The sequence below is a fragment of the Salvelinus namaycush genome, chromosome 5, assembly GCF_016432855.1.
Source record: "Salvelinus namaycush isolate Seneca chromosome 5, SaNama_1.0, whole genome shotgun sequence".
Lineage (NCBI taxonomy): Eukaryota > Metazoa > Chordata > Actinopteri > Salmoniformes > Salmonidae > Salvelinus > Salvelinus namaycush.
The window spans coordinates 56,394,279-56,417,061 of record NC_052311.1 but is presented as its reverse complement, the minus strand read 5'-3'; the positions used below and the strand labels follow the sequence as shown (position 1 = coordinate 56,417,061).

Genomic DNA, 22,783 nt, shown 5'->3' with positions numbered 1-22,783 from the left:
CTGTAATGAAAATTAGTAGTCATTTGAATGGTGGTGGTACTAGCAGTTGCAGTAATAATGGTTTGGAGGGTGGTGCTGTTAAGAGTAGCAGTTGCAGTAATAATGGTTTGGAGGGTGGTGCTGTTAGGAGTAGCAGTTGCAGTAATAATGGTTTGGAGGGTGGTGCTGTTAAGAGTAGCAGTTGCAGTAATAATGGTTTGGAGGGTGGTGCTATTAAGAGTAGCAGTTGCAGTAATAGTGGTTTGGAGGGTGGTGCTGTTAAGAGTAGCAGTTGCAGTAATAGTGGTTTGGAGGGTGGTGCTGTTAGGAGTAGCAGTTGCAGTAATAGTGGTTTGGAGGGTGGTGCTGTTAGGAGTAGCAGTTGCAGTAATAGTGGTTTGGAGGGTGGTGCTGTTAAAAGTAGGAGTTGCAGTAATAGTGGTTTGGAGGGTGGTGCTGTTAAGAGTAGCAGTTGCAGTGATAGTGGTTTGGAGGGTGGTGCTGTTAAGAGTAGCAGTTGCAGTAATAATGGTTTGGAGGGTGGTGCTGTTAGGAGTAGCAGTTGCAGTAATAGTGGTTTGGAGGGTGGTGCTGTTAAGAGTAGCAGTTGCAGTAATAGTGGTTTGGAGGGTGGTGCTGTTAAGAGTAGCAGTTGCAGTAATAGTGGTTTGGAGGGTGGTGCTGTTAAGAGTAGCAGTTGCAGTAATAGTGGTTTGGAGGGTGGTGCTGTTAGGAGTAGCAGTTGCAGTAATAGTGGTTTGGAGGGTGGTGCTGTTAAGAGTAGCAGTTGCAGTAATAGTGGTTTGGAGGGTGGTGCTGTTAAGAGTAGCAGTTGCAGTAATAATGGTTTGGAGGGTGGTGCTGTTAGGAGTAGCAGTTGCAGTAATAATGGTTTGGAGGGTGGTGCTGTTAGGAGTAGCAGTTGCAGTAATAATGGTTTGGAGGGTGGTGCTGTTAGGAGTAGCAGTTGCAGTGATAGTGGTTTGGAGGGTGGTGCTGTTAAGAGTAGCAGTTGCAGTAATAGTGGTTTGGAGGGTGGTGCTGTTAGGAGTAGCAGTTGCAGTAATAGTGGTTTGGAGGGTGGTGTTGTTAGGAGTAGCAGTTGCAGTAATAGTGGTTTGGAGGGTGGTGCTGTTAAGAGTAGCAGTTGCAGTAATAGTGGTTTGGAGGGTGGTGCTGTTAGGAGTAGCAGTTGCAGTAATAATGGTTTGGAGGGTGGTGTTGTTAGGAGTAGCAGTTGCAGTAATAGTGGTTTGGAGGGTGGTGCTGTTAAGAGTAGCAGTTGCAGTAATAATGGTTTGGAGGGTGGTGCTGTTAGGAGTAGCAGTTGCAGTAATAATGGTTTGGAGGGTGGTGCTGTTAGGAGTAGCAGTTGCAGTAATAATGGTTTGGAGGGTGGTGCTGTTAAGAGTAGCAGTTGCAGTAATAATGGTTTGGAGGGTGGTGCTGTTAAGAGTAGCAGTTGCAGTAATAGTGGTTTGGAGGGTGGTGCTGTTAGGAGTAGCAGTTGCAGTAATAGTGGTTTGGAGGGTGGTGCTGTTAAGAGTAGCAGTTGCAGTAATAGTGGTTTGGAGGGTGGTGCTGTTAAGAGTAGCAGTTGCAGTGATAGTGGTTTGGAGGGTGGTGCTGTTAGGAGTAGCAGTTGCAGTAATAATGGTTTGGAGGGTGGTGCTGTTAGGAGTAGCAGTTGCAGTAATAATGGTTTGGAGGGTGGTGCTGTTAGGAGTAGCAGTTGCAGTAATAATGGTTTGGAGGGTGGTGCTGTTAAGAGTAGCAGTTGCAGTAATAGTGGTTTGGAGGGTTGTGCTGTTAGGAGTAGCAGTTGCAGTAATAATGGTTTGGAGGGTGGTGCTGTTAGGAGTAGCAGTTGCAGTAATAGTGGTTTGGAGGGTTGTGCTGTTAGGAGTAGCAGTTGCAGTAATAATGGTTTGGAGGGTGGTGCTGTTAGGAGTAGCAGTTGCAGTAATAGTGGTTTGGAGGGTGGTGCTGTTAGGAGTAGCAGTTGCAGTAATAATGGTTTGGAGGGTGGTGCTGTTAAGAGTAGCAGTTGCAGTAATAATGGTTTGGAGGGTGGTGCTGTTAAGAGTAGCAGTTGCAGTAATAGTGGTTTGGAGGGTGGTGTTGTTAGGAGTAGCAGTTGCAGTAATAGTGGTTTGGAGGGTGGTGCTGTTAAGAGTAGCAGTTGCAGTAATAGTGGTTTGGAGGGTGGTGCTGTTAAGAGTAGCAGTTGCAGTAATAGTGGTTTGGAGGGTGGTGCTGTTAAGAGTAGCAGTTGCAGTAATAGTGGTTTGGAGGGTGGTGCTGTTAGGAGTAGCAGTTGCAGTAATAGTGGTTTGGAGGGTGGTGCTGTTAAGAGTAGCAGTTGCAGTAATAGTGGTTTGGAGGGTGGTGCTGTTAAGAGTAGCAGTTGCAGTAATAATGGTTTGGAGGGTGGTGCTGTTAGGAGTAGCAGTTGCAGTAATAATGGTTTGGAGGGTGGTGCTGTTAGGAGTAGCAGTTGCAGTAATAATGGTTTGGAGGGTGGTGCTGTTAGGAGTAGCAGTTGCAGTGATAGTGGTTTGGAGGGTGGTGCTGTTAAGAGTAGCAGTTGCAGTTATAGTGGTTTGGAGGGTGGTGCTGTTAGGAGTAGCAGTTGCAGTAATAGTGGTTTGGAGGGTGGTGTTGTTAGGAGTAGCAGTTGCAGTAATAGTGGTTTGGAGGGTGGTGCTGTTAGGAGTAGCAGTTGCAGTAATAGTGGTTTGGAGGGTGGTGCTGTTAGGAGTAGCAGTTGCAGTAATAATGGTTTGGAGGGTGGTGTTGTTAGGAGTAGCAGTTGCAGTAATAGTGGTTTGGAGGGTGGTGCTGTTAGGAGTAGCAGTTGCAGTAATAGTGGTTTGGAGGGTGGTCCTGTTAAGAGTAGCAGTTGCAGTAATAGTGGTTTGGAGGGTGGTGTTGTTAGGAGTAGCAGTTGCAGTAATAGTGGTTTGGAGGGTGGTGCTGTTAAGAGTAGCAGTTGCAGTAATAGTGGTTTGGAGGGTGGTGCTGTTAAGAGTAGCAGTTGCAGTCGTAAATCCAGGGTAGTGTAGAACAAGGCTGTAGAGATGACTTGCTATGTAAACACCCAGCGCCTCACAGACGCAACTCTTAATGCACCCAGGAATGTGTGTATAATGACTTGCACCTGTGCTGCCTGAAAGCTAAGGCCTCTGCTCTGACTGACTACTCCATAGTGTGTGTGTGTGTGTGTGTGTGTGTGTGTGTGTGTGTGTGTGTGTGTGTGTGTGTGTGTGTGTGTGTGTGTGTGTGTGTGTGTGTGTGTGTGTGTGTGTGTGTGTGTGTGTGTACATGTGTATACCGTATGCAGTGTGTGTCTGAGAGACAAGTGAGCGAGTGTGTACGTGCTACTCTGTCTGTATTTGAAGTGCTGACATGGAAGATGTTCAACAGTGGGGTTGTGGTGCCAGGACATGAGGAAATAGAAAACACATCCATATGTATAATATACCCTCTTCTCCTGGGGAGACCAACAGAGAACCCCTCACCTCCACTGCCTCACATCTTCACACACGCACAAACACACATCCCCACACACACACAGGAACTGGTTAACTTAACCCCTCTGCCCAGAGAGAAGAGAGAAGAGAGAGAGAGACAGCTGTGCGTAGCTGTGTTATCCTCACTAGTCAGCTAGCTAGCCCATGCATGGTGCCTCTGTCTGTTCTGAGGTAGGGAGATAGCGTGTGAGGGCCTTAAGCCAGTGCTGGAATAAAACAACTTTCCCATATACCCACCAGCGTGTGGGTCATCGGCCAATTCCCCTTTGGAATCTGCATTTCATGTGACGGCCGGGGGCCTGAAGGTGGAGTGGCTGCTTCCTGTACCCGTTAACCCCTGCTACAAACCTGTGTGTGTGTGTGTGTGTGTGTGTGTGTGTGTGTGTGTGTGTGTGTGTGTGTGTGTGTGTGTGTGTGTGTGTGTGTGTGTGTGTGTGTGTGTGTGTGTGCGCGTGCGCGTGCGTTGTGCATTTGGTGTGCGTGCATGGTGGACGTGTTTAACCAGAAGTCCCCACAACAGACATTTTGTTAGTCCCCACAAGGAAAAAGTATATTTCTAGTTGGTTAGAGTTAGAATTGGATTAGGGTTATGTTTAGGGTTAGGGTTAGGGGTTAAGGAAAATAGGATTTTGAATGGGAATAAATTGTGTCCCCACAAGGTTAGATAAACATAAATGTATGTGTGTGTGTGTGTTTCTCTCTCTCTCTCTCTCTCTCTCTCTCTCTCTCTCTCTCTCTCTCTCTCTCTCTCTCTCTCTCTCTCTCTCTCTCTCTCTCTCTCTCTCTCTCTCTCTCTCTCTCTCTCTCTCTCTCTCTCTCTCTCTCTCTCTCTCTCTCTCTAATTCTCTCTCTCTTTCTTTAGCCTGGCAGGCAGGGGTGTATGGATATGTAGAGTGCTGTTTTATTGAAGGGAGCGTAGTACTGAGACAGGCTATAGGACTATAGACTGGTAAACATTAGGCTGCCCTGCCTGACTGGCTCTGGTACTCACACTGTTTTTATTAGTGATAAACCATGGCTGGAACCCTACCAGAAAAAAACACCACAGACAAGCTCCATGTCTTGTTAAATAAATGTACATGTAAAGGGCATTCCTCTAAGCAAACAGGTGGGGAGATTTCTGTTAGTCTGTTAAAGCAGAGAAAACAATCTGCAAACCACCGATGGAACCCACGACTCTGGGATGATTTGACTCTCTGCGCGCGTGCGTGCGTGTGTGTGTGTGTGTGTGGGAGAGAGAGAGAGACAGAGAGTGTATAATTTAGATGAATTAGGCATTCTAAATGGTTAATTATTGTTACTAGTACACTGGAAACGGCTGCTCATGTAAGACCAGTGAAATCTGCAGTAGCCATGGCAACCCAACACAGCAGTAGCCATAACACAGCATTCCTGTCATTCTAATGACGGGAAACTTTTAAGTCCAGTCTACATCCAGTAGGGAACCTTTGGAGTTTTTAATTAAACCTGTGCTTTTAAAGAACTGGAAAATGATTTGTCTTAATTAAAATCACTCCAAATCCTCAATTCACTAACACACACACCTACACACCCACACACACAGTTTATAGCCCAGCACGTAAAACAGTGTGTTAAAGCATCAGGGCTGTCTCAGCTGAGGGTGTTGTGTGAGTGATGTTTAATGGCGGGCTGACGCACCTCATTACCCTGGGATCAGACATGACGGGACCGCTGTGGGGGTTAGGGGTCAGAGGGCGTGATCTCTGGAGGGAGGGTAGGCAGGGGGTGTCAGGCTTCCTCAGTCAATGTCACGCTCTGGCCATAGAGAGGTTTTTATTCTCTATTTTGGTTAGGCCAGGGTGTGACTAGGGTGGGCATTCTAGTTTCTTTATTTCTATGTTTTCTATTTCTTTGTTTGGCCGGGTGTGGTTCTCAATCAGAGGCAGCTGTCTATCGTTGTCTCTGGTTGAGAACCATACTTAGGTAGTTCTTTTTTCCACCTGTGTTTGTGGGAAGTTAACTTTGTTTGTGGCACATAGCCCTTAAGCTTCACGGTTGTTTTGTATTGTTTATTGTTTTTGTCGGCGTCATTTCTAATAAAAAGGAATATGTACGCTCACCGACGCTGCGCTTTGGTCCACTTCTTTCAACGGCCGTGACAGTCAAGCTTGCCTGACTATCAATGTAAACTCCTGTTAATTCAGGGTGTTTTGGATTGATAATAATCTGTAGAATTTAGAACCAAATCCCGTTTGTTAAAGACACCTGTAAAAATGTAATTGAGTGCGGTTACATGCACACAGTAATGCGATTATTGTGGATCGTCAGATTAATATAATAGTTTGATTAAAACGTTTACATGCTTTGCAAGAAGACCGTTTTCCCTAATAATCCTGTTTAGATGGACACATCTGATGGCACTCTGATAAATGCAGAAAATCACCAATCAAAATAAATGTTTTACCATGTTCTTTTTGGGAAGCATATTTTGGGAAGCATATTTGATTCTGAGTTGGGACATAAAAAGTTTGTATGTGAAAACCACTTCTAAGTCACATACATTCAGTTGTTCCAAACTCACTTCCCTTGTACTAAAGAGGGAGGTTCGCTGGGCTGGTGCTAGCATATGCCCAGATCTAATACACCACTGGAACGCCAATTAAGGTCTTTTTTTTACATGTCCTAATCATTTGAAAGATTGCGCAGAACACCAGGTGTTTTAATCGCCGTATGCCTACTATGATTTTGACCTTACGCCGATTAAGCTAAGCAGAGCAAGGTGTTTACATGACTAATGCATAATCTGCCTACTGCCATAATCAGTTTAATATCAAATGATTAGTGTGCATGTAAATGTACTCATTGATAAGCTAGTTAGGCCTATTTGAAGTATTTGACTGTTTTAAAACCCCTCTGTGTTTTTTGTCTACATTATTATGCCTCTGGTGTTATATGCAACTTAGGCTTATTTGAAGTATGTTAGTATTCTGCAACACCTGAGAGGTTTTTTCTGTCTCCGTTCTCTGAGGTGTTCATCTGGGGTTATTAGTATTTCCAGAGCTGCTGCTTCACAGTAGTGACAGGCTCTTTGATCAGGCAGATATAAGGGATGAAAGGTGTGTGTGTGTAGAGGAGGGGATTGTCTGGGGAGCGACCCGCTCACTGCAAGACTGACTGGCTGCCCGATGAACATCTAGAGGAGAACTGTGCTGATATTTGAACATGGCCTCAGAGAGACTGTGATGTGGGGGGAGAGGGGGGAGTGGGATTGGGGAGAAAATTGGGAGCAGGCTACAAACGCGGGTGTGGGCGAGTGGAGGGGGAAGGGTGATCAGAGAGAGAGAGGTTAGCTTGTGTTTTTTTTTTTGTAGTCACCTCTTCTTATTCTCTCTCTCGATCTCTCTCTCCATTGTTAAATATCCCAGCACTAAGCACTTTCCCTTCTTAATGATGTCATTGTGTGTGTGTGTGTGTGGGGGGGGGGGGGGGGGGTAGGGTTCTGTCTATTCACCATTGTATGACAGACAACAGCTGGCCCTATTGGACATGGCCACACCCTACAAATCCTACCCATCTGGTTCCTTAAGCGGAACCCCCTACACACACACACACTCACTCACACACACTCACACACACTCATCTTTAGTACTTTTTCACCCCACAGGACTAAATCAGGCCCCAAAAACAACACATTCCATTGTTGACTTAAAGAGTATATGATACTGTAGGGAGGAGAGCAAAAGGAGAGAGGAAGGAGAGAGAGATCCCTCTGTGTGGGCCTCACGACCTGCCATCCAATAACTCACCCTGAGGCAGAGAAAGAGAGAGAGATGAACGGGAGAGAGACTGAGTGCTTCTGTGACCTTGAACTTCTCAGCCTCACATCCTCTCTCCTTTTCTCTCTCTGTCTGTTTATCCCCTTTTCTCTGTTTCTGTCCTATGTCCACTCTGTTCATCTCGCGGTGTCCTTTTTGACCTAAACAAGACTCCATACTCTATCCCTGCTTTACACAATGCAACCTGAAGTCAAGCTCATCTTCTCACTACTTCTCTTTCTCTCTCTTACCCCTCTCTCTTTCTCTCACACACAAACACACACACACACACGCACACAAACACACACGCCCACAAACACTAACACACACACATTCCTACACCGCCTGTATGTGTTTTTGAGTCAGAGAGCTGTATGAGCAGCAGATAAAGGAGGTGTCCATCCAAGTCTTCAGATTCCTGGCATAGACTGCCTCACATCCACTGGGAATGGACTTCCAAAGGCTGAGCGAGAGAGAAAGAGAAAGAGGGGGGAAAGAGTGAGAGAGAGAGAGAAGGGGGGGAGAGCGGGGAGAGAGAGAGAGGACACAAGGAGAGACATGCATTATTTATTATTGCAGTATGGTCACTAGAAAGAAAGAAAGGGATTAGAGGAGTGCTCCAAGCCAGCCAGGTCTACTGGGTTATCTCTCTCTCTCTCAATCTCTCTCTCTCTCTGTGTCTCTATTTTTCTCTCTCTTTTTACTTCTCTCCTAAGGGGTCGTTCAGAAATAAGGTAGTTGTGATTAGTTTATTTCCAGTTGGCAGATTAACTCATGTGTTTGTGTCTGTGTTTTTCAGGTTGCTGCTGTGGTCAGTCCAAGAGAGAAGGACAAAGACACTGAGATGGAGGAGCCACCGGGATCACATACCCTCTTCTGTTTCTTTAACTTATTACTTTTCCAACCGTGTGTGTGTGTGTGTGTGTGTGTGTGTGTGTGTGTGTGTGTGTGTGTGTGTGTGTGTGTGTGTGTGTGTGTGTGTGTGTGTGTGTGTGTGTGTGTGTGTGTGTGTGTGTGTGTGTGTGTGTGTGTGTGCCTGAGTGTATACATTTTGGTGGGTGACACCTCCAATTTCAGTTTTATAATTTGCAATTTTTGTTGACTTTTATAATGTTATGATACTCATATATCGTTGACACATTTACAATACCCTTAATCATCAAGGGACTTCACAATACTATTGATACATACTGTGGCTTGTGTTTCTAACTACCTATGTAAGAATGTATATTTGTATGTACAGTATACTCATATTTAGAAAATATATCACGGACTCCAAGAAAGCTTACATTCTTTCACTAACATGCTGCACTTGCATGCATTCACGCACGCATGCACAAACTCACACGTACACAAACACAGATACACACCCACTGGACAGTTTAACTCACACTCACAACACAAACTTTAACTGAGAATGACAAGCAGTAGTAATGTTTCTCTTTAACTTTGAACTGTTCCTCCTCTGTAACTGTCAGGCCAGAGTCAAATGACATCAAATCAATAATAATCATAAGAGCAATGGTAGTAATACTGTAATAGTGATATTGGTGATAATAATCCGTCTCTGCTGGAGAAGATGCATACACGCAAAGCAATGAGCATCGATGACATCGTGAAGAGTCACATGTTATATGGTAAATTCGCTGTGATTCGTCTCAAGTGTATGTGGGTGTGTTATATCTGTGTGGTTGCGTGTGCATCAAACATGGGCAATACCCTTTCATTGGTGCTTCCATGTAGGCCATGAGGTACTGTAATCTATACCGCATCCTGTTGTACACTGTATCTAGATGGTAAAACACAATGGCAATAGGCTCAGTGGGATTTTGATCTCTAGGTTACTTCGACCCATGACAATCCTCTTCTCCTTCACGTCCTTTGATACTGTCACCGTCCAGTAATGTACTGTATATCAGACGTCATCACAAATGTTTTTAGACGATTACGTCATTGGCTGTTTGTCTCAGCTATCACGTCAATACAATTATTAGGAGCACTTTTTATGATATCATGTGATATTGATCTAACAAATAGTTTTGTTTCATTGGCTGGTACAAAGATCTCTTTGTGTTCGATTTTCAACTGGGTGTTGTTTTGTATAAAAATACCTGCTCATATTAGTCATGTGTGAGCTAGGTAATATAGCAATGACCAGTAACATGGAGAATATGGGTTCCCCTTTTTATGGATTGATTTGAAATCTACCACTAATCTGAATGGGCCTGTACTGTTCACAAGTAGAGGAGGGGGAGGAGAGTTCTGAGTGAGACATCATGGACACACACTGACGATCAGGAGACATTAGTTTTCTTAATCCACGCTGACACCCTTAGAAAGACGTGTGTGTGCACTCACACACACACACTAACACACACACACACACACACACACACACACACACACACACACACACACACACACACACACACACACACATTCACACACACACACTAACACACACACATGAGAACACATGAGAGACAGTCACAGGTATTATATTGTAGACACTTGGCCACACACAGTCCCTCTCCACCCCTGCCTCGCCTGCTAGTCTATCATAGAGGGAGGAGGAGGAGGAGACACTAAAAAGAAAGGAGTCTTGTAGAAAGCTTTGACATAGTTCGCCATATGGCCAAGTCCATGTTATGCTACAGCTTTAATTGTCCCACCATCTCTAGTGGTGGTCGGTGTGATATAGAGCACTCGAGGCAACGACAGAGAAACACAGTGATAGTGACGACTTGTGTCATTAGCTTTTTGAGAATGCACTTTTTTAATCTACTTGTCCTACTGTACATTCCAGCTTATTAAAAATGTCACTTTTTGCCGTGTGTTGTCCTTAATCACATGCCCTTGCCTGCACAGACTAGAAATATCAGTGCCCTCCCTTGGCAACCGTAATATAGGCCGACAGACCCCAGTTTCCAACCCCAGTGAGACTTTTTAAGGAGAACTACTACAAATACTTGAAGTGATTTCATAGAACTTCAGTGTCATTCCTGGTGTGGCAAGTGATTCTGTGTTGTGGTAGTGAAGACGGTGAGGAAGGGTGGAGAGTCTAGAGTGGCGTCTTAATGTGACTAAAGCAGCGTGACAGAGCAGGGTTAATATCAGAGAGCTGTGCTGAGATAGATCGCCCAGCTCGCTCTGCTCGGCCTTGCATGGCTTTATGGGATACAGGAGGTATTAGCAGCTGAATAATTATTGTTGATACGTTACTCTCCTGCTTTCTGTGTGGCATATCACTTTTCTTTTCTTTTTCCACCTTTTTATTTTGTGCCTTTGTGTCCCAGAAGTTTCTTCCTTTGCCGCCTGCCTGCGATATCACATAAACATGAAAATACTGTATATGTTTTGGACTACCTGCCTGCCTGCGTGGGTGGAGTTCCTGAAAGCTCTTTTTTTCTCCTTTGGGAATTAAAAGCATTTTCTCTATGAAGGGAAATCTTCGGAAAGAAGTAGTGAAATTGCACATTGAGCACTGTGGTGGTCAAAATTATTAACATTTTAATGGGGCCTACTATCATTTTAATGTTACCATTGGTTCTTGCTTGTAAAGTTAACTTCCAGATGTTTAATAAAATGCATTTACAAATACACCATTCAAATCTGAATTGGGGAATGGCTTAAGATTAATCTGTTTGCTATATTTGTCATGCTACGGAATGTGCACATTCTGAGTCATATTTCGAGATACATGTCAATATTTAATCATTTTGTATCCTTTGTTATAAACTGTCTTACTAGGCTGTATAGAAAATGGGAGGTGAAACGCCTTGTGTAAAATGTAATAGTGACGCTTGTACTATGTTTGCGTACATACAGGGTCACGCGTGTCTCCTTAACGCCATAAAAGAGAGGATTCGTATAAAATATATATGGATATATACACATACAGTATATTTTTTGGCCTTGTCAGTTTCTTAACTGCGTAGACGTACAGTATATGTTGGGAAAGGCGTTTTGGAACCAGACATGCAACCCCCGCTGTACTCAACACTGAATCTGTGTTTTCCAGTACAAAAAAGCTTCACTTGCGTATCTATTTTTTCTTTTTTGTATGATGCACTGAAAATACATCATTTTTCACAAGTGGTTTCGGACATAGAAGAAGTGTTACCGGTCACTTTATAAACTGAAACTTAGGATATAATAGTAGAATAGCTGTTGCATTACCTATTTGTTACAACCTGTATGTAATGTTATTATGGAAGATGTAATGTCCTTCTGTAAATGTTGTTTATTGTTGGTTTACCTGAAATAAATAAAGTTTATTAATGCTTCAAACTGTGTTCAGCTACCAATGCAAAACAGCTGTTGTTAGCTCATGTATTACATACTTACTTCATACTAATTCTACCACAACTCCAATCTAGTGTGGTCATGCTGGTGTGGATATTGGTTGCCTTTGTCCTCCTATTCATCAGTATTTACATAGTTAGCTATTTCCGGAAATTAGTTATCCCTGGAATTGATCAAAGTACCGTACTTAGTATTTTTTTAAGGCATAATTTACTCAACTGTACCAGCAACAGTTTCTAGTGATTTATCCTGTATTACCAGTCCCTGTTTGATGTGAGCTCAGCTGGCCTGATTACAGAGTCCTTCTTTGTATTGTACCACAACAGTGTTTTCTCTGGACACCCACCAATGTGTTATGTCTCTGATTCAAACCATACTAATAGGTCAACAACATCTCCAAGTCTGCATCCTAAATTGCAGCCCTATTGGCTCTGGTTAAATGTAGTGCACTATATAGGGAATAGGGTGCCATTTGGGATGCATATATGAAAAAGTATGTAACTTCACTTATGAGTACAGTTTTCAAGCCTACTGGTCCTTAAACAGATATACTTTATAACATGAAAACAAACAACCTCCGGGTCATAATGACTGCTGTGACAGACAGGTAGGAGAAAAATACATGGAAACTGTAACAACACAATGTTTGCTGTAAGAATGTAATGTTCATAACGTTTTTAAAGTTTCTTTGGAAAAACATGAAGTCATTCTATTCTGTTCTGTGGTTATTGCATGTGGTCATAAATGGTTCTGAAACTGTTTTGCACCAAAAAATTCCCCACCAAAAAATGCATTTCCAATAGTTAATTCCAGTTTATCTCTTTAATGTTGGATCATATATCAACTGCATGAAGGTCAAATCTGACTCAAGGTTTTAACTTTGTCTTTGTAACGTTGATTGCTGTGGACAACTTTATTCCAAACTGAATAGACTTGGCTAGACACCCAGCCCTAAAACAAGACATTTAGTAACATAAGTCATTTTGACTTTGTGTGTCTCTCTTGGCAGGGTGTAGCTTGAAGAACCAAATCTCACTGCATTCTTCTGCCAGGATATATTACATACTTATTGACTCCCTCTACATCCCACAAACAGACATGCCTCCTAACCAGTCAGAATGCCTGGGTGACGGATTAACATTAGGGATCCTCTGTATTTGCTTGGCCTCAGCTAGTGAGCCATGTTGTTTTGAATTCTCAATAGAGAGTGCTCTGTGACAGTCTCCTGTGCACACATAACCACACACATAACCACAGGTTGATAACTAGAAATACGTTTTGATTCATATCTCTTGGCCTAATCATATTATTGATGCGCTATAACTGGTCATAGTGTTATTGATGGTTGCAACAGTAGTTGATTTGATTATTATTTATGTTGTTATGATACTGTTATTGTACAATAAACAGCCTTACATTATCTAATATAGCTCTAGTGAACAGTAAGGTACAGTACAGTTGATGACAAATGAGAGATAATAGACTCCCTGAAAGTCAAGGGGGGCAGGACAGCCCTGTTAAGCTCACTGTAGTGGAGTTTCTCCCTTCCTTCCTTTGGTGTTCTACACAGGGTCTCTCTCTTGCTCTCTCTCTCTTTTTCTCTCTCACGGTTTCCTTCCTGTTCTCCTCTACACAGTGTCTCTCCCTCCCACTGTTCCCTCTGCGCGCACCACTGTGGGAGCTGGGTTTGAAACCCCTCTGATCCCAAAGGCTCGTGGTGACAAACCACTTTCATCCCTGCCCCCTAGGGCCTAACGGTGGAGACGACATTATGGTTGAAAGGGGAGACCGATTATAATTATGCTGGTTGTTCTTCCCTGTCTAAAATACCTGTTTAGGCTATACTCATTTGTAACATGGAAAGCGCATGGCATTTATTTTGTGTGTTTTACAGACACACACAGTTTTACTGGATGATAATATCAAGGGGTCTGGACTGTTACAATAGTAGGCTATTTGAGGAGGTCTAATAGGATATCTCTGAGTCAATACCTCACAGTTTTAATGAACATAGAAGTGAATTAAGGGTAAAGGGTTTGCTCATATAAACAATAGGCCTTCTGTCAGATTTGTAAAATAGTATTTCCTTTTCCATCTGTAGTCCTAGATGTGGCTTTCAGAAGTATCATAGGCCTATTTATAAGGGCATAATTCTTCTTTGAAATATGTAACATTGTTTCGGCTATATAACTAAGACATTGAAACTCATCAGCCATGCACACGATGAACAATTGTAGACGATCCCTAAACTATGCCATCTGTTAGTCCAACCCTTTTTTCCATGTGGAGGAGAGAGACGGCTCACTGAGACAGCAGGGCGCCTGGAAACAGGTTTGAACAGCGCAGAGCAGAGAGAGGCTATCATGTTTGTCGCGCAGCTAGAGTAGCAGAAGAACATTGCGGAGTCCGGACCTGTGTGTTGTGTATAGTAGGTCGGATTTTTTTCTCCAAATTCTGTCAGCGATATTTTTCGATTTTAGGGGACCTTCAACATCTCTGCGCAACGGCGGGGAGTAGCGAAAACAACCAAAAGTTACGCAGGAAGGGAGTAATGTTACATTTACAAGGAAAGAAAAACCCAACACAGAAAGGGAGCGGGGAAGTAGTGGCTCGCTAGCTGGCGAGCTAGCTAGTTTTGGAAGAAACTGCAAAGAAAGTATGTCTGTGGCGGTGCGTAATGCTTTCGCAATGGATTACAACAGAGTACTGTGTATATTTTTGCAGGTGTTTTTATTGATCAGTTTAGGATCTATAAGGGTAAATGGACAGTATGGCGACCGGGGAATGTCTATTCCGGAGCACGGCTTTTGCCAGCCGATTTCTATTCCACTTTGTACAGACATCGCATACAACGAGACCATCATGCCAAATTTACTAGGACACACAAACCAGGAGGAAGCAGGGCTCGAGGTACACCAGTTTTATCCGCTTGTGAAAGTTCAGTGTTCTCCTGATTTAAAGTTTTTCCTCTGCTCCATGTATGCGCCTGTATGCACCGTGCTTGAGCAGGCGCTTCCCCCGTGCAGGTCACTGTGCGAGAGGGCGAGACAGGGCTGCGAGGCGCTCATGAACAAATTCGGTTTTCAGTGGCCGGTCAGCCTCGCTTGCGAGTCTTTCCCGGTTCACGGAGCGGGCGAGCTGTGCGTCGGGCAGAATATTTCGGGTCAAAGCACACCGGTCAATCCCACCCCTGATGTAACGGAGCCTCCGCACGATACTGGGATTGTAAAAGGACAGTTCAAGTGCCCGGCTTCTCTGAAAGTACCCACTTATTTGAATTACCGTTTTCTCGGTGAGGATGACTGTGGCGCACCGTGCGAGCCAAATAAATCTAACGGAATGATGTACTTCAGCGAGGAAGAGTTAAAATTCGCCAGGATATGGATAGTAATCTGGTCCGTGTTATGTTGTGCATCCACGTTATTTACCGTTCTAACCTATCTGGTGGACATGAAACGCTTCAGCTACCCTGAGCGTCCTATTATCTTCCTATCCGGTTGCTACACCATGGTATCCATTGCCTACATAGCTGGATTTCTCCTTGAGGACAAGGTGGTTTGCAATGACAGGTTTGACAACGACATTAGAACTGTGGTGCAGGGTACCAAAAAGGAGGGATGTACCATCCTCTTCATGATGTTGTATTTTTTCAGCATGGCCAGCTCCATCTGGTGGGTCATCCTGGCCCTCACCTGGTTCCTGGCAGCAGGGATGAAGTGGGGTCACGAAGCCATCGAGGCCAACTCGCAGTACTTCCACCTGGCGGCGTGGGCTGTGCCTGCCATTAAAACCATCACTATCCTGGCGGTGGGCCAGGTGGACGGGGATGTCCTTAGCGGTGTGTGCTTCGTGGGCATCAACAGCGTGGACGCTCTCCGAGGCTTCGTCCTAGCGCCGCTCTTTGTCTACCTCTTCATCGGCACCTCGTTCCTCCTGGCCGGCTTCGTGTCTCTGTTCCGGATCAGAACCATCATGAAGCACGACGGCACCAAGACGGAGAAGCTGGAGAAGCTGATGGTGAGGATAGGGATCTTCAGCGTGCTCTACACCGTCCCCGCCACCATCGTCATCGCCTGCTACTTCTACGAGCAGGCCTTCCGGGAGCAGTGGGAGAGGACGTGGATCAGCCAGACGTGTAAGACGTATGCCGTGCCCTGTCCGGCCCACCCACACCCCAACATGAGCCCCGACTTCACCGTCTTCATGATCAAGTACCTCATGACTCTGATCGTGGGGATAACGTCCGGGTTCTGGATCTGGTCTGGGAAGACCCTCAACTCCTGGAAGAGGTTTTATACGAGACTGGCTAACAACAGACAGGGAGAGACCACGGTGTGAGTGGTCTGAGTGGGGTGAGACCTCTGGATGTACTGTAGCCTATGATGGGCGTCCCACACACAAAAAAAATTGTTTATTTACAGACTGAATGAATGATAATCGTTTTTGGACTTAATTGCCATGCAGAGACACTCATTGGTACATGATGTTTCTATTGTACATAAAACATTTTGTGAGATTTTTGTAAGTATATATTTGTATTTAAAGATCAAAATTCTCTTTTTTAGTGTTTCCCTCTATTAAAACCAACATTTATTTGACACACTTTGGGCATAATGGAAATGGACCTTGGTGATAAAGAGCCAGCTGCCTGAGCATTTAGCATTAAGGATGTGGTTGTCTTAGGACCTGAGTTGGCTTGGTCACTGCTGGGAGAGGGTTGTAGCTGTGTTTGATCAGTAGACTGGCTTGGAACATTGTTTCTATTCTAAGCAGCAGAGTCCCGTGAAAAACAATTGCTTCCTCGTGGGTCCTTATCCCCTATTATACTGCTGTTCTTTCTGTCCAACTGTTCTCTTCTATTCAACATATTTCTAAATGCCTAAATGCCTGGGATTTGAAGGTTAAAAATACGATCAACATGTATTTAAAAACGAGGTATAGGTTTGGGATTATGTGTTCAACATATTTATAAATGCCTCGGATTTTACGGTTAAAAGTACAGTCAGCATTTTTATAACAAGAAAGTGGGTATAGGTTTGGTATTGTGTGCACATGTACTGTGTAGCCTACATGACACGAATCCTCCAAATACACATGTTTTCATAACCTGAATGAGAATGAGCCAGAATGAGAACATTTAGCCCAAAATAAAGCCCAAATAGTGGCACCAAAGTTAAAAGCCGTCTTTTGGTGACAAAATATTGTAATAGAATGAAAGTAAACCATTTGCAGTATCTTTTCAACATTTTGTTTATGTGTTTCAGATAGCCCTGCTGCCTATGAACACAGAACAGACACACGTTGTTTGTGGCTTTGTTTACCTTTTTGAGCACTTTGAGCGGAAATACTAGCCTGGTCCCAGATCTGTTTGTGCTGTCTTGCCAACCCCGAAGAACCATAGGAGTAGGCAGGACAGCACAATCAGGTCTTGGACCAGGCTAGGGGAATACAGAATGCTGGACAGAGACAGCTCAGACTCAGAGGTGGGTTACATAACACATCAGCTGCACCCCTAATGCTTTCTCACAGACAGACAGACATACAGACAGCTGAAATACCAATCCTTCACTAATGAACAAGTTGAAATACGCAGTAGCCTACTCTACAGCCGGCTGTATAATTGGCTTATAAAAACTGAAAACAAATGAATAATTGAAGGAGATAGGACAGTGCGTTTTGTAATTTTCAGACCTATAGGTAATCAGAGTCAGAAAATGATTATTCCCCAGAAGGTAATTGTTGGCAAAATGTGGCTGTATTTTTTTGCAATGGGCCCAGGTGGCAGCTTTGAGCAGTCCCTTTTCACCCCTGAGTCATTTCTCTCCTGGTTAAGTGTGTGCTTGTGTTTGTGTTTGTGTGTTGGTGCTAACCATGCAGGATGAGCAGCTGTCTTTCGGCTTTATAAAGGAAGACACCGTGATCTGTCCCCACCTCAAACATCTTCTGTTATGTTCTTGTCAAATGCATGACAGTTATTTTACCCTAAATGCATGGATGGCTCTCTATTAAACAACATGTTCATGCCTTTGACATCTATTATGTTTAATTCTGGTTTTCTGCATTTGTTTGTTATTAAAAACATATTTATAGAAACATTTCTTTATATCCACACTGATTACTTTAAAGAATAAAAAATCCCACCTTTGTACCAACTGTCATGTTGATTTGAAATATCTATTATTTTCATGTGTTATAAACCAGAGTTGATGGATTGAATCATGCTCTTAGCCTAGTGTACATTTACATTTTAGTAATTTAGCAGGTGGTCTTATTCACAACGACTTCCAGGAGCAAATAGGGTTAAGTGCCTTGCTCAAGGGCACATCAACATATTTTTCAACTAGTCGGCTAGGGGATTAGAACCAGCGACCTTTCGGTTCTTGGCCCAACGCTCTTAACCGCTAGGGTACCTGCCTAAAATGTAGTTTAAGATTTGGAGTGTCAACAAATCTGCTTCATAGACTCTGTGTAGTATTGACTTTGTAACAACATGGTAATAGCAATCATTTTTACAGCTGGAAAAGCTCAACAATGAACATGAGTTTTATCTCAGTGGTTACAGCCAACTGTGAAGTCTGGTTTGAAAAATAACCTCTGTATCCTGGGTGGATGTTAATCAAATGCAGCTCCCTGGTTAGGCTAAATGAGGTGCATGGGAATCTTGTGAATGGTTGGTATGCACTGTGAATGCTCAGAGGCCTTGCTTGTGTAGGGGCATTGTTGCTTTGCACTTAAAATAGCTTGTGTCCCATGTCTGGCAGTCACATACGTAGGTCAGCTACTCAACTTTCATACAGCCATTGTTTAGGGTAGTTTGTTTGTTGTCTTTAAGTTTGTTGCTCTTTATAGAGGTTTTTCTGTTCACTCCTGTATCTATTGTGTCCCAAGCTTCTCTGAAGTCTGTGGCTGTATAGTTTGTGGCTAAGCTGACCGTAACTTAATGTGAACTATATATATGGCTCATGTCCAGTAGTTTATGCATACACACAGTTGGGGCACAATTCAATCCGCTGCGCTGAAGATCTGCTTTATAGCACGGGTGACAATTAAAAGCAATGTTCCCAAGATCGCGGAGACTGCATTCATGGTAAACGATACGTCGGCTCGGAAATGACCTTTAAATGTGAACTGCGCTACAACGCAGATATTGTGAGCTACGGATTGAATCGAGCCCTTAGTCTCAGGCAGGTTAGCAGGTGTGCTGAAGAACACTCCCCATTGTCATTGTGAAAATGTTGAGTATCAGTGAGATGTAGTGAGTACTTGGCACAGCGTTGAGGACTTGAGTCAATGCAGTGCCTAAGCAACCTTCAGGTCATTTAGCTGAATGATATCCACTTCTAGTCTCTGGATTCATAGTTATATGGGCTGTGTTTTCCGCCTATAAGAGTACCACTGACCGACCTCTATTGACATACAGTACATGCCTTAATTTCAAGCCCTTATTGATTTGACTTCGCTGACTGAACATATACTAAGGCTGCATCACAAATGGCATCATATTCTCTATATGGTACACTACTTTTGACCCGGGCCCATAGGGAATAGGATGCCATTTATTTATTTTATTTATTTATTTATTTTTTAAATAAATTTTCTCCCATTTTCTCCCCAATTTTCGTGGTATCCAATCGCTAGTAATTACTATTTTGTCTCATCGCTACAACTCCCGTACGGGCTCGGGAGAGACGGGATGACACACATAATATGTGTATGCTAGGTCTCACTCTGTCTGCCTCCCTGTCTGTCAGTGCGTCTTCCTGATGCCTGGCTTGCTACTGGTTTGTCAGGAAGTGCTTGTACAGCCAGCAGCCCAGGCCAGAGCACACAGAGGACTGCTTGTCCCTCAGTTTCAGTCCCTCTCCTCTCTGTTGCTCTGTCGTCAGACTTTAGGCCTACTCAACAGCTCTACTCTGGCCTGGAATGCTGGGAGCTGGAGGAGGGCAGGAGAGAGAGTATAGAGACACAATATAAACCTAAACCTCAGCATCAACATGCATTATGGCCCAGTCACACAAGTTGCCTTGGACATTTTAAGAAGGCTAACGTGTTAATGTTGCCACACGATGGATGTAATTATATCTATTCATCATGCAGAGAGCTCAGTGAGATTTCCTGGTTTTGGAAAATACTGGAATAATTGCTAAAGTACTGCTGCTGTTTTCAAATGACTCAAATAACATTCTGCTTCACCTGTCACTATGTATGGGGTTGACCTTATGAACTTCTGATCCCTCTATCTTCACAGAGGACACGACAGGTCAAACAGTGGTGATGTTATTGTGTGTTTACTCTCCCCTAGTACCTCCCCCATCAGCCCAGACAACAGGTTTTATGACTGTGGAGCGTTTCAGACTTGTCTGATAGCATGTTGTTGTTAGCTTATCCCACTGAGCATTTATCACCTCAGGGTAGACTTTGTAAAGACTGCTAAAGCTATGCTAACCAACTGACTGTAGTGCACTTTGGGAAGAATGTGGATGCTAACTGTCTATAGTGCTAGCCTGCCAGGTGGATGCAAAAACAAATCTCTTCGTCCGTCTTAGTCTATTATAGGTGAATACAAAGATGTCTAAATCGCTGTTTTATAACCTAGAACAGTGGTTCCCAAACTGTGGGGCGATGGGTCGGCAGGGGGGGGCGTGGGGGTCAGTCTGGCTTTCAAATTACTCTTGAATGAAAGTTGCAATAGTAGAATGCACAAGGTGCCATTTCGAAGTGGGTAGTGCATCATTAGTTCCTCTTGTCATGTCAGTCATTGCATACCGTAGAGAATTATGTCAGCTAATGATTTTTAGCTAGGTTTTTTAGCCCATAGATTTTGTAGTAATGTTCGAGTCACTCAGATATCACATGAATAGACATTAGACATGGCAAAATGTATAGGATTGCAAGCAAATTTGCTTTAAAACTGCAACATTTTCCCTGCACCCCATGACAAAATGTGTAGAATTGCAGGAAATTAGCATTAAACCTGCAAAATGTTCTCTCCACCAACAAGACGAGTGTGAACAGTTTGTGTCATGAACTGCTTGTGCCCATCGAAATAGACGTGGCGCGAGCGCGTCCAAGGGTGGCTCGAGCGCGTCCAGGGGGGGCTCGAGCGCATCCAGGGGTGGCTCGGAATGTTCCCCGATGCTGGAAGGTGGAACTGAGTGAAAAAGTGTTCATCCATCCATGTATTTAAAATAATAAAAACAGATTTTCAGGCTCTGTTGTCTCAGTCATAAGACATGCACACAGAGTCTGAGACACACTGACCTTGTCATCCTGTTTCCCAGCGGCCCCTGCCTGAGCGTGTCTGAGTGTGTTGAGATGGTCATGTCTGTCATTGCCTCTCACACAAATCACTGCTGTTTCACAACGCCCTCCTCTGCAGAAGCTCTCACTCAGTGTGTTGAAAAGAACAAGTCAAACATACTCAAACAGGCCTTTCACAGCAGAGCACAGAAGCAGTGAGTTCTAGTTTGTGTCATCAACCCTGATTTGTGATAAGGTTAGAATGTTCATCATCAGTGAACATCTACAATAACAATACAGTCACTGAAGTGTTCTTTTTAATGCAATAGATTTCAACAAGGCAGGATTTGTGGTAATATGAAACAGATTTTTCATGTCCATTCCTTGGAGTTCCTGCTAGTGAGCTCATCTGAGCCCAGCTATAATTAGCTTTTGTTGTTTGTAGCCTGCAGGAAAATAGACTTCCAGTACGAATCCTACTGTACATTGTTTCCATACATAGCACATAGTTTAACATTCCAATTTTGTGTTGAAACCTCCTCAAGGTCAAAGCAATGTTTAACAGCTCCTCTCTCTCTCTCTCTCTCTCTCTCTCACTCTCTCTCACTCTCTCTCGCTCTCTCTCTCTCTCTCTCTCTCTCTCTCTCTCTCTCTCTCTCTCTCTCTCTCTCTCTCTCTCTCTCTCTCTCTCTCTCTCTCTCTCTCTCTCAATTCAATTTGCTTTATTGGCATGATGTAACAATGTACATATTGCCAAAGCTTATTTTGGATATTTACAATATAAATCAAAATGAGAATCAAAAATGTCAACGGGACAACAGTAACAACAATAACCAAGGGTCAAAATAACCATACATTCAACAATAACTATAAGAATACAGTAGAGTACATGTGCAGGTTGATTGGTCTGTCAGACACTGTCCCTCATCTTATGGCAACCCACAGCTCTCTGCGTCCTCCCCCAACAGGACGGGTAGCCTATCCTCATCAGAGATGTCTTTGAAACCTTGAATAAGGGTTTCAAATTTGTGAAAATGACACTCTCTTATTGTTTTATATTTTTGACATTTTGTCAGGAAATGCAGCTCCGTCTCAGGTTCTGCTGTTGTGCAGTGGTTGCACAGCCTTTCCTCTACAGGGAGCCAGGTTTTCCTGTGTCTACCCTTCTCAATGGCAAGGCTGTGCTCACTGAGCCTGTACTTTGTCAAGGTTTTGATCAGTAACCATGGTCAAATATTTAGCCACGGTGTACTGTCGATTTAGGGCCAGATAGCACTGCATTTTGCTTTGTGTTTGTGCTTGTGTTTCCCAATAAGCAATGTAGTTTTGTTTTGACTGTGTTGTAATTTGGTTTATTCTGATTGATTGGATGTTCTGGTCCTGAGGCTTCAGTCTGTTAGTAAAACAGGTTTGTGAACTCAGCCCCAGGACCAGCTGGATGAGGGGACACTTTTCTTTGCTCAGCTCTTGGCATTGCAGGGCTTGGTAATGATATGAGAGGGGGTCACTGTATTTTAGATGTTTCCAAAACTGAATTGCTCTTTTTTGAGTTTTTATTATTAGTGGATATTGGCCTAATTCTGCCCTGCATGCATTGTTTGTAGTTTTCCTCTGGACATGTAGGAGAATCTTACAGAACTCTGCATGCAGGGTTTCAATGGGGTGTTTGTCCCATTTGATGAAATCTTGTTTTGCAAGTGGATCTCTCTCTCTCTCTCTCTCTCTCTCTCTCTCTCTCTCTCTCTCTCTCTCTCTCTCTCTCTCTCTCTCTCTCTCTCTCTCTCTTTCTCTCTCTCTGATTACAGTATATTGTACCATGCTGTCCACCTGATCCAGTGAACTTGACCTGCCCCTCACACACACCTGGAAGAGATGTCACACCGGATGTGTCCTTGCTGCCCGGGTTCCTTGGGACGTCCCTACCTCATTGAAGTTGACATTTAAAATGGT

At 43.7% G+C, this 22,783-nt stretch overlaps 2 protein-coding genes across 2 annotated transcripts in view; both read left to right on the top strand.

Annotated features, from left to right (window-relative positions):
• cdk14 (cyclin-dependent kinase 14) overlaps positions 1–8,198 on the top strand; it is a 214,839-nt gene extending 206,641 nt beyond the window's left edge. Inside the window, exon 15 of the mRNA XM_038993233.1 lies at positions 8,088–8,198. The gene's annotated coding sequence lies outside the window, so the exon portion shown is untranslated. The remainder of the gene's footprint in view (positions 1–8,087) is intronic.
• A 5,714-nt stretch (positions 8,199–13,912) lies between these two features.
• On the top strand, positions 13,913–17,746 carry LOC120048525 (frizzled-1-like). Its single transcript, XM_038994588.1, has one exon. The coding sequence runs from the start codon at positions 14,252–14,254 to the stop codon at positions 15,929–15,931; it is 1,680 nt and encodes a 559-aa protein (XP_038850516.1). The 5' UTR covers positions 13,913–14,251; the 3' UTR covers positions 15,932–17,746.
• Positions 17,747–22,783: the final 5,037 nt, after the last annotated feature.